The sequence below is a fragment of the Sinocyclocheilus rhinocerous genome, unplaced genomic scaffold, assembly GCF_001515625.1.
Source record: "Sinocyclocheilus rhinocerous isolate Xijiao unplaced genomic scaffold, SAMN03320098_v1.1 scaffold481, whole genome shotgun sequence".
Taxonomy (NCBI): domain Eukaryota; kingdom Metazoa; phylum Chordata; class Actinopteri; order Cypriniformes; family Cyprinidae; genus Sinocyclocheilus; species Sinocyclocheilus rhinocerous.
This window is the reverse complement of record NW_015657695.1, coordinates 468,069-480,671: the sequence shown is the minus strand read 5'-3', so window position 1 is coordinate 480,671 and position 12,603 is coordinate 468,069. Positions and strand designations below refer to the sequence as shown.

The 12,603-nt window shown below is 36.3% G+C and overlaps 1 protein-coding gene across 2 annotated transcripts in view; it reads right to left on the bottom strand.

Moving 5' to 3' along the window:
- LOC107721486 (contactin-associated protein 1-like) overlaps positions 1-12,603 on the bottom strand; it is a 28,916-nt gene that overhangs the window by 8,356 nt on the left and 7,957 nt on the right. For both annotated transcript variants that reach the window (XM_016529510.1, XM_016529509.1), the window contains exons 2-14: positions 7,264-7,365; positions 6,161-6,354; positions 5,778-5,931; positions 4,801-5,004; positions 4,536-4,720; positions 4,251-4,403; positions 3,818-4,079; positions 3,501-3,650; positions 3,088-3,259; positions 1,995-2,101; positions 1,789-1,908; positions 1,495-1,698; positions 186-342 (exon numbers count right to left, since the gene is read on the bottom strand). In XM_016529510.1, the coding sequence (XP_016384996.1) occupies positions 186-342; positions 1,495-1,698; positions 1,789-1,908; positions 1,995-2,101; positions 3,088-3,259; positions 3,501-3,650; positions 3,818-4,079; positions 4,251-4,403; positions 4,536-4,720; positions 4,801-5,004; positions 5,778-5,931; positions 6,161-6,354; positions 7,264-7,365 (2,164 nt within the window). The remainder of the gene's footprint in view (positions 1-185; positions 343-1,494; positions 1,699-1,788; positions 1,909-1,994; positions 2,102-3,087; positions 3,260-3,500; positions 3,651-3,817; positions 4,080-4,250; positions 4,404-4,535; positions 4,721-4,800; positions 5,005-5,777; positions 5,932-6,160; positions 6,355-7,263; positions 7,366-12,603) is intronic.

Genomic DNA, 12,603 nt, shown 5'->3' with positions numbered 1-12,603 from the left:
CAAACATTTAAACAGTCATGTATATATATAGTATAGTACAGTATATAAATAGTACATGCATAGTGCAGTTCCCTGAGGTCCATTTATTTTCTATCTTTAATAATATAAAACACCACCATACAGACATCATAAAAGGCATGCTTAGATAATAAAAACATTTTTTTCATTTGTTTATTCATTCTCACCATTGACGGTAGTCTGCGTCACAGTTGCACCAGTACTTGGAGTCAGTGCAAGTTTGATTGACAGCACATCCACATTTCCCACTTTCAGGGAAAGCTCCTCCCCAGTATTCATGACTCTCATTATGCCGACCAATCCAGTAAGTGTAAGGCCGTCCATCTGTTTACAACAATAAATAAAACCAAAGAAACACTGCATACCTATTGTAGGCAAGCCAGTCTCACAAAGCAGGGGACCATGACGACTGAGCCCTACTACTACGTAAACTCATTTGAATGGTAAAGGCTGACTGATACGATTCCTATAATTACTCAGCAGAGAAAAGGGCTGAGAAGGTCAGTGACACTAATTATGTTCAAGTTCCTGGCAGTTCAGCTGAGTCAGACCATCTAGTGTTTTTGCACTGATTCCCCTAAGATCCTAGCTAAGATCAATACTTCAACAGCTATCTAAAATTCACAGCTGTAGTTCCTTCTTATTCTACTATGCTATATTTTAGCTACATAGTGATGGCTGCTTATAGAGTACACTGTAACGCAACATTTAAATACATTCATTTCTACTGTGGAATGCTAAAGGTTTTTGAAGAACACACTGTCCACTCTTTTCAATATAATAAAAGTGAATTAGGATTGGGGATGTCAAGCACCAAAATAAAAAAATAAATGCAATTAAAGAAGAAGAAGAAGAAGAAGAAACATCATAAATGTATCATTATTCCCTGTCTTTTCAAGGCATAAGTCATTACTAACTCAAATACTCTACTTACTATGTACCTCTAGTGAGCTGTCAACTGCTATGACTAGATTTTTGAATCAGCAAGTTTGATCACCAGACCAGTTTGATTTGTGAACAAATTATTCAGACCAGTTTTGTGTACTGCATTAACCGATTCATTGAAAAGATCCAGTTAAAAAATATAATTCGTTCATGAATTGGTCATTGCTAATTGCCTCACGAATGCTGGTGATTGCAAGAGATTAAGCATTTCAGTGGATAATGAGTTAATAATGAGGATTTCAGTGGATAATGAGTTACATTTTACACTAAATATTTCATATAGCTACAGAATGCAGGAGTCGTATATGGACTAATCACATACTTAGAGTTGCTAGGATTGTCTTCAGAAAGTCACATTTTGAGAAGCACTGATTAACCTCATACGGGTTTGGAACATGAGGGTAAATCAATTATGACAGAATTTTCATTTTTGGGTGAATTATCCCATTCATTTCAATCACTGGCTATAAATGACCAAGGATATTCCACATTCTGATTTCCACCTGTCATTGTTCAAACTTTTTAACTTACGTGGAGTATTGAGGAGGCGTGACTTGTAGCATGAGAACTCAATCCACTGTTCGCAGTATAAAGACGTGTTTGCTAGGGCAGTGACTTCATCCCACGATGCATTTACATACTGGAGGTCCCCAATATACGGTCGATCCATGGTGGAGCCACTCACTTTGGTGCTTTTCATGCGGTTGTGCTCAATAACAGTCCATGATTTTTGCACTAAAAATATTATAGGATAAACCTCAGCTTGTTGTGAAAAATCATTCTAAATTGCTTTCAACACGTCAATCTGTTTTGCTTCATACATACACATATTGCAGTAGACCGTGAAAGGCTTCAGTGGTCCGCTCAGATCTGGATCTATGGTGTAGTTGCCTGACCAGTACTTCCCATTCAGTCTGTAGGCCTCACATGACTCCCTGTAGACCGCTGAGATGATGAGAGAGAGACTTAATTCTCATGTTTCACCAACAAAAAGTCAATACAGAGGAATCTCCTCAATAAAGGACACTCACAGTTATGACAAACTTCCCCCTTGTAGCCGGTGTTGTTACACACACACAGGAAGTCATTCCAGGACTGAATACACCTGCCTTCATGTTCACAAGGGTTTGGACTGCACCTGAGAAAAAAACAAGAGACGGTCGACATTTTAATAATGCACGTCTCAAGATATTACCTGTCATGTTTTCTTGTCAATACTGTTGTTGCATATTGTTCAAAATATGATTTGCAGATGACACTAATATGAGATGAATCAACCTGAGAGTTATATTCTCAGATCAAAACCAGAATACAAATTTATATTCTGTTTTTTTTTATTCATCTTATGATTTATCAGTGATTAAATCCATCTTGTTTTTCTCCTTTGTGAGGCTTTGTTTCTCCTTTATGAGTATTTATATGATTGTATGTTTGTATTATTGTTATTAATATTTTTGACAATAACTGACACTTTGAAAAAACATTTTTTATTTGTATTTTTATTTTGTAATCCAGTACATCTTATATTTTCGTAAATCAAGATACAATAACTTGTGAAAATATTAATTCATAATTTCTAAAAATCTATCAAAATTAAGTGAGTTTATGTTTAAAACAAGAAAAAAAAATCTTTCTGTAGGGAAAGAAAAATAAAGTTAATTCGAAGGCACTTACTGTTCTACCCCACTGACAGATTTTTTCTTGTTTCAGATCATTCTGATTTGTTTCTCAGAAAACAAGACTAAAGAAGTCATTCATAGCTTCTAAAGTAAATCTATATTGATTTAGGAATGTTTAGATATTTGTACTGGTGTCAAATAGTATCAGAATCCTTTTTTTTTTTTTGCATTTTCATTTTTCTTATGTTCATCCTGATTGCCTATTGCAGATTAAGACATTAGACTTTGACGTAAGAAATAAACACTAAACTTATATCCCACACATGCATGCTAGTTTTCAGATCATGGTGGTGACTTCCCATTGATATATATTGTTGTTATAGAGCTGAGCTACTGATATGTCCTACAAGTATACTTGACTCCTACAGAAGAAGAATTTTGTATTTTACATGCTTCTATAATTGCGAGGACAGTGTTGGCAAAACCCACCCACACAAACACACACCTATCAGTGATTCCGCAGGTGCCCAGCAGGATTTCGGCATATCTGCCCCATTTCCTCTGCAGCATGACATCTATATCCACCGGCTCATCATCTATAAAGATCTGCTGCATGCAGCCATGGAAGCGAGACAGCTTGGTCACACAACGTGCCGTGTTATTGGTCTTAGGACAACCTGCAGCACATCAGACACGAAAAATGTACTGTATCTAGTTATCTGCTATGCAACTGAAAGGCATTTAGTATAGATTATAAACATTAGTGTAGCATTTATGGCGTGTGCATATTTATGTATAACAGATGAAACATGCATACTATTGCAAACATTAACATTGTTGCACAGTAATTTTTGAGGCAGTTTTACAGAAGAGTGTCATTGCCATTGAATCATAACAGACTAATATTCTGTTACTTACCCCCGAAGAAATAGCGGTCTCCTGTACGAACCATGAAAGGGTTGGTAATCTTCAGTGGTGAGCTTTCATCTTCATCTATAGTGATAGTTAATAAGTTGTCTTTGGCAGTCAGGTCTACTGTGTGCCAGAAGCCGTCATTGAGACGGTACCCTGAGACAAGACAAAATAGGATAATATTTACTGTACTGTATATAATATTTCATCTGGTGTTGGTTCTGCTAAACTCTTGGTCTTAAATGGCTCTATTCAGTCCTCTCTTATAGAAACAGAGTTCAAAATGTCATAACGAAAACTATGGACACAATCCTCAATCATACCTGCAGCGAAGCGTAATCTTTTGTTTCCAGGCTGCATTAGGGTGATGTTGACTTGTCCTTCGCTGAGGCCCAGCTCCAGAGAGCCCAACTCATCTGCAAACCTGGTGAACATCAATAAGCCTGTGTAGTCCCATGAGCGAAACTTAAACTTCACTGCCAGACGGTTCTTCCGGAAGAAGCCGGGGAGCTGCAGGTAGTTGTTGGGTCCTGCAAAGGTCATGGGCTTCCAGAGGAGATCACGGCAAGTATAATGCATCTTTTTCTGAAGAAAGGCAGATGAGAAGATGGAAATATACATATCACAAATATTTTGCAAAAGCAATACAATGGTCATCCAAATGTGACATAATATGTGATTCTACATCTCTTAATAATTCACCCCACACTATGCTCTTGCTGTTGGTCGTGTGAATTTTAGGAAATCTCAACATGCCTTTTTAGGAGCTAGTCGAATTTCAGGCTCCTGGTATTGTGTCTTGTAGATGATATTGATTCCATTGATAAAGACGTTTTCCATGCAGCCACGGAAGTTAACCTTACCGGGCAGATGGGGCACGTCTTTCTCAATCACGCCGCCAACGTAAATCTAAAGAGAAATGGATAATTGCTGTGATCAGGATGCAGGGAACATTGATTCTTCATTTAAATCTTCTGAACGAATGCGAGTCATTTAGTGAAGTGTGCATTAATAGTCTATGTGTTTAATCCAACACAACACCTGCTTGTCCAGATCAAGGTACTGGAACTCTCCATTGAGGACAGCAGTCTCAGTCTGGCTGTCCAAGGTGAAGTTAACCTCTCGTCCGTAGCGCTTGATGGTGACATAGTGCCAGTGCTGAGTGTCCAGCAGGTTTCCCAGCATCATTGTGGTCATCCCATTGGTGTTATGGACAGTGCTACTCCCTGAAAAAGAGCAGAAATACATGTCCTGTGATTGTAGATAGATAGATAGATAGATAGATAGATAGATAGATCATCATTACCCAGGCTGATATGTAAGTAGAGGCGTCCAATCTTCAGCTCTAGAGTGATGGAGTCTCCCTGCAGACCTTCACTGTGCAGGAGAACACCATCCTTTTCCAAGGTCTTAAAGTTTAAAGCGTAGTGGTCCTGAAGTGTCCTCATCCTGCCACGTGGGAATGAATGTGCCACCATGTCATCCCCCTCAAACTGCATCACATATGAGTCTGTTAGGGTCAAAGGTCAAAGAGTATGAAGAAGACTGTCAAAAACTGTATTGGAAGATGTTCTTCATCTTAAAAACCAAACACAAAATTGACAAGCCAGTATGTCTAGTTCTACTAGATGAGCAGCAGGAACCCAGATCATCAAGGGGTACACAGTGTCTCCCTAATTGCTTCTAGCTTGCATAAATTAGCATAAGACAAAGTTCATAGCTGTTGAATTTACAAATGAATATTCAATTAATCCATAAGCTTAACAGGCAGTAGGTGTGAGTGCTTGATATTGTATCCGGAATATTGTTATTGTTATTTTTTTGCAGTGCAAAGATATTAACATTTAAATGATACTCTGCTTGGCACACTGCACGCACACACGCACACGCACACACACACACGCACACGCACACACACACACACGCACGCACGCACACACACACACACACACACACATAAACTCATATTTCCAGTATTAATATTTACAAATCCTTGAAACAAGATACAAAGTACTTGAGAAGAAAAATGATATAGTATGTTCCCTTTCAGTCGGAAAATGACTTCTGAAAATGATCTTATGCCATTTTACTTCTTAAGTACATGGATATATTTACTGGAAAACAAGACCAAAATACTGATTAAAGAATTATTTTCTGCAGTACAGCTCAAAGGACCGGTTAACATTACAAAACACTGAGGAGATTTTCTGTATCATGTTAAGATAAAGTTCTTGGCAACTGATAAAACATAAGCTGTTGCCAGTAACTCAGTGTGCTGTTTACCGTAAGGACAGCCATAGAACTCTACGCGAAGGCCGATCTTGCCTCCATTCTCAGTATTCCAGCCCATGGGATAGATGCGCAGATGTTTGGCAGTGAACGAATAATGAAAGACGTTCCTCTTCACCTGGTAGTAATTCCAGTTGCCAGGCAACGTCTGAGAGACACAAAAATCTGATATTAGAGGCTCTATGAATGTTACACACCATTTAACAAACAAACCGCTTCTCTCACCTACAACTAATCCTACATCAAAAACTTATGTAAACTCTAAATTCGGAGTCAAAAACGATACAAATGCATGACCTCTTGACCTGTCCTGAACCACCAAACATCAAGATCAGCACAAGTCATACAAACACTCATAAAACATAGATTATTTTTACCATGTTGCCTCCTTTCATGACATATGGAGTCCATGCGTCAAATCGGTCCCCGTACAGCAGCATGTATTTGGTGACCCAGTCATAAGAGTTGAAGGTACCCTGAGTAGCAATGGCCATGATACGATACTTCCTCCCCAAGTCAATCTGCATCCATGGCTGCCTGTCCCGAGGGGACGGAGACCAGCCGCTGCTCCCTACATCATCACATTTGCATTCATTCATTTAGCAGATGCTTTTATCCAAAGTTACTTACAAATGCATCATCACACAAACATTTGAGAAATTCAGTTAATAAAAAAACATTCTTGAGCCATTCTTGTCATGGGCTGCTGCAGGAGCCATTATAGTTGGTAGGGCCTTGGTCCCTATTTTGGGCATTCATAAATTGATAGATATTGACAAAAATCAAAATAATCTACATTATTTTTTGTATTTTTGAGTTCTCCTCTGGGGGGAAATAAAGAGAAATTTCCCAAATCCCTTGTGTGTTTTTGGCACTTCAAATAAAGCAAAAAGTTCAAATCGTTATTTTTCTCCACCAACCTATTAAATTTATGCCTATAGAATCCCTCATTTAAATGTGTATGTCTACAGCAGATCTTATTTTATAGATTTAATGACAGGTAAATAGAATAAAATTAAATAAAATTAAATAAAATTAAATTAAATTAAATTAAATTAAATTAAATTAAATTAAATTAAATTAAATTAAATAAAATTAAATAAAATAAAATAAAATTAAATTAAATTAAATTAAATTAAATTAAATTAAATTAAATTAAATTAAATTACAGACTGTTCTGCTGCCTAAAAAAATAACCATGCTGATAACACTACAGGACAATACGACTTGCTCAGTCTTGAAGAAGTCAGAATTTAGTGCAGCGTTTAGCTCTGTTTCAAGTGATTTTGTGACATTTACTTTCTCTCATACACTATATTATTTTCTTTTCTATTCATAGCTCAGTAATGTCAGATATAGTTACAAATGCTTTTATTCACAAAAAGCAAGATATTTTGATTCAAAAGGGAACCCATCCAGCAGTCTGCTAGTAATTGTAGTGGCTTACAATGTATCTGCTTTTTGTGGTGTAGTCACTTACCATACAGTTTGGCAAAGTGTGCAGAGTAAAAAAAGTTATATCTGGAGGAAGCATGGAAAGAGGACGCGTAGAGCGGAGAGATCAGCGGATCTAAGCATGGCCCTGAATAAAGAGAAAGAAAAAGAAAATTACTGAAAATAATTAACAACAACAGCATTTCATAAAAGCATTATGAATAAATTATGAAAGCATTATCATAAAAGAAAGATGAGGCTTTTTTTAAATTTTTTACTTCTGACACAAGATAGCAGTTTAATGGAAGAACACAATGAAACTCTGTCAAGTTAAGTACATAAATTACCTGCAATAAATACTTTTAATTTCTGTTATGTATAATATTTCCAACTTAAGTTGTAGTTTTTCAAATTAAAAATCATCCTTTAGCTGGTATATATATCATGAGAACTGAGTGTCTGTGATTTCAAATATCAATTTCTCCAAAGTGAAAAATTGACTGGAACAGCTATTGCTCAACATAATGTAATGCTTTGGCTGTTCTAGCTGAGATTATTACTAGGCCTAATGAACAACAATGACATTTGACATTGCACTGCAAATGGCGTATAATCTACCATGTAACCCTATTCACTGCCAAAGCAAACAACAAAACATATACATCTTTGAGACTGAGAGCAAATTATTGTAAGCTCAGACAAAGAAGTACCATGTTTAAATATTTTGCCACTTGCTTGAGCAACTTAATATACAAATCTGTCTAAGAAGTAATGAATGGAATATTACATTTTTACAGTATACTTATTGAGTTTAAACATAAATACATCTATCAAAGATTGTGTTATTGTGCTGTGTTGCTCTTAGCTTCAGGTCCTGGCATCCGCCACCTTTTCTGACTGTTTATATTATAAAAAATCTTCTGTCCACAATGCTGAATAAGCCTTTTCAGTAACTTCAACAACATTTAGATTTAAAATCAAAATCATGGTGAATGAATAGATTATTTGTGGTATAAAGAAGCTGTGGATCAGTTGCATATATGTGCACATAAATGTGCACTGCAAATGAATCATGTGTGAAACAGGCGTTACAGTTGTAACATACAAAAATATGTGTGTGACTTAGTGGACAGATAGAACATAAATAAGGCCCTTTTAGCAAGTCTTGCTGTGGCATTTCATCAGTCCCTCTGTTGCACAAATCCCTGCTTCAATTAGACCTGGCAACATTTCAGCCTAATCTAAACAGCAGAGTCAGATAAACCCACCTCAATCTCACCCTCTCAACAGAGCTCTAATAAAGCCATCTGCCCAAATGGCATCGCATCTCACAGCCCATCCACCTCACCTCTCTAACAACAGACGACACACAAACCAACAGGAGTAATAGAGGAGGACATGAAGAGAGATTGCTGACAAGCTAACAAGATGAAAAGACAACCAAGAGAAAAGACAGACATGTGGACAGAGACAAATAGGCCCTGTAATTCATGGACAATGATAGCATTGGTCAACAAACAACATAAGTCATACTGTATCCTCCACCCAAAATATTGTATTCTTTCACATTTATTCATGTATCAGATGCTTTTATCCAAATAAACAACAGGTTAAGGAGTAGTACAACAAATAAGGAGATAATATCATATCTTATAGAAGCATCATAGTTCATACAGAAAAGCACAAGCAAACAGCATACAGACAGTAGAGTAGTATTTTTATGGGGTTCATTTGAATATTGAATGTCAAGTCAAGTCAAGTCACCCTTATTTATATAGCACTTTTTACAATGCAGATCATGTCGAAGCAGCTTTACGGTATTAAAATAATAAAATGGAGAACGAAGAGATTATTTATGCCTTATTGAAGATGTGTATGAAGATAATGAAGTGTTTAGAGAAGAGCTGTGTCTTCAGGCGCGTTGTGAAGATTGTTTTGGGGCCAAATGTTAGGGGCTCTCTAATAGATCCTGTTTTATGAATAATGTGTTTGCAAGGAAGGGTTATGGTCCTATGAGGCATATGTAAGTTTAAGAAAAAGAGATGGGGGTGGGGGTCAAGATATTATGTTATCTTGTATGAATTTTATATTGCAATATGATTCCTGAAAAAATTTAACATCTAAACTTTAGCTTTCTCATAAGCAAACAGCTGATAAAAAAAATATTTTCAGTATCACTACATATACAGTCAGGTCCATATATATTTGGACACAGGCACAATTTTTATTATTTTAGCTGCTGACCAAAACATATTCAAGTTACAGTTATATAATGAATATGGGCTTAAAGTGCACACTCTAAGCTTTACACACATTTGGAGGAAAGATTAAGGAATTACATCTCTATGTACCTCCCCCCTTTTTCAAGGGACCATAAGTAATTGGACAGCTGACTCAAAAGCCATTTTATGGACAGATGTGGCCTATTCCTTCGTCATTTCTACATCAGTTAAACAGGTAAAAGGTCTGGAGTTGATTTGCATTTGGAAGCTGTTGCTGTGAACCCACATTATGCGGTCAAATGATCTCTCCATACAAGTGAAACAGACAATTGTTAGACTTCAAAAACAAAACAAATCCATCAGAGAGATAGCAGGAACATTAGGAGTGGCCAAATCAACAGTTTGGTAAATTCAGCATTATGATTGGTCGGATTGCCTATCAATCAAACTCCCTGCAAAAGGTCAATTACACTGCAACAATGACAACATCCTGCTAAAAATGTTACCTGAAATTTTATCAGTCTTATAAAATCACCATTGGGCATGTATTTAAAGGGAAGAATGGTTCATAAATAAATTCACGAGTTGTGCCCATATAATCTTAGCATTAGTGGTAAACAGATTTGGCTTGATGTCTGCAATGGAGGGCTCAGAGAGACTATTCTACTCCAGCTCCGATAGCCCCCCTATAGACAGAAAGATAAATAAATACATATGCATAAAAGGAGGAGATGGGGAGGAGGAGGGATGCCGAAAGTACTAACAACGGAAGTGGTAAGAGCCTGTCTTTTATACTTGGATATTAATTGGAAGATTAGATGGGCGTACTCCTCCCGAAATTACGTTAATAACTTCACGTCTTATCTTACAATCTTACAATGTAAGTGTTTTCTTTCGAGAATACAGTTAATGATTGGATCAGGCTTAATTTGTTTTATTATAATTAGCTTCTAAAATAACAGAAGTCCATTATGTAATGTTCTTATTTAATTGTGTGTATTTCTCAATGAGGTATTAACTGTAGCTACCCCAAAGAGACTGCAGGGGTCAGACTGCTTAACACAGCAGAGGTTATTAGTATTCTGACCACTGCAACTGCCAGTGAGGGAACAGAGGGGGAAAAGAAACAGTTTGATGGAAAGAGAGAGAGAAATGGAGAGATGGAGAGAGAAAGCAAGGAAGATAACAGAATACTGCACGAGTCATCTAGTTTATTCACAAGTGATTTCAATTCCCATCTGATTCACAGTCCCCTGCTCTGTCATCTTTCAGCCTTTGACTAGCCGGATTCACCAAGCCATGAACTCCATTATGAAAGTCTTCTGAAAGAAATGGCTTGTGGTGGAAACATCCTGTGAATATTTGGGACAATTATTCATGCTGTTGAATTGTATGATATCTGTAGTATTTGGACATTGATATATTATATTGAAATAAATGTATGAATCTATATATCAATAATCAGTATTTGAACACATGTAAAAGTAATCATCATAATAAGGCAAATACATTAATATAGTGCTATAAACATAAGCTTAAAAATCCATGTCAAGATCCATGTTGAAGGCTCCTGTCTAAGATTAGCCTCACTTCCATACTGTCCCAAAAGCACCAGCTCCAGTACCGTATTCTGATTCACATTAGCAGATAAATTAATCGACTGAATGTGACCCAGTCCCATCTATCTTTGTAAAATATGAGATGCCGAGATTGTCTGTCCCTCTTCACCAGCTCTGAGATCAATGATCTCCACCCTGTGCTATTCTTTCCCCACTAGCAGCTGTGCAGAGCAGAGAGGAGTGCCTGCCCTGCAGGAGAAGCATTACAGTTATTAAAGCACCCAGTGCAGAAGAGCTGCGAGGTAAACTGGGAATAAGCAATGACAGGGTCATGGAGATATATGCAGAGACTTGCACATAGACATGCTTGTGCAAAACTCGCCTATTTAAATACAAAAGCTCTGTTCCAAAACCTACTATGAGCTACCTTGCTTCCCATAGCCCACATAGGCAGCTGTCTTCTGAAGGAGCATCCTAACTGTTATGGAAGCTAATAAGTGATGGATTCAGAATGCTCTACTCAGTCAGCAATTGTGCACACATTGCAAATAGCACAGGACGCTTGCCGCCACACCATCGATTTCAGTAGCGTGATGTTAGCATGTTGCACAGTGCAATTCTTTAATAATCATAAAAACACAGCACACATACTAATCGGATGAACACTGGGCTATTTATAATCAATAATTTCCAGAATTTTATCAAATATAAACCACCCTTGTTTTGTTCACCTTCTTTTTTCCCCCCAGTGAACTTCTCCCATTGCATTCTGGGATTGTCTTCTCTGTGAAGGACACAAGCGATTCTGCTTTACAATCTGGCTAAAACAAGAGGTGTGTCCCAATTTGTGTACTTGTGCACCATCATATGCCATTTTATAGTATAAACAGTGTGAACATTCCAAAAAGAAGAAGTGTACTTCAAATTCCTAGATAACACATTTATTTAAACCTATGAAGCCTTTTTTTTTGTGTAATGGCACAATTTATTAAATCTATATTTTTTTTAAATAATAATATATACAATAAAAATAAAAAATGTTTGCAGGTGATACATTAAGCTTTTATGGCAAAAATAGTATGAGGCCCAAACTGAGAAAATATATGCAATTTGGTGCTGTTGTTGAATTCTGATGAAATCTTTCTAACTGCACAGCAGACTACTTACATAAAATGCATCTAAATATCAGTTGGATATATATATATATATATATTAGTGCTGTCAAACGATTAATCGTGAGTAATCGCATCCAAAATAAAAGTTTTTGTTTGCATAATATATGTGTGTGTTCTGTGTATATTTATTATGTATATATAAATACACACACATACAGTATATATTTTGAAAATATTTACATGTATTTACATGTCTATATTTATATTCATATAATTTATATTATAAATAAATATATTTCATATATAAACATAACATATTTTTCTAAAATATATACATGCATGTGTGTGTATTTATATATACATAATAAATATACACAGCACACATACATATATTATGCAAACAAAAACTTAAAATTTGGATGTGATTAATCGCGATTAATCGTTTGACAGCACTATATATATATATATATATATATATATATAGTTGCTA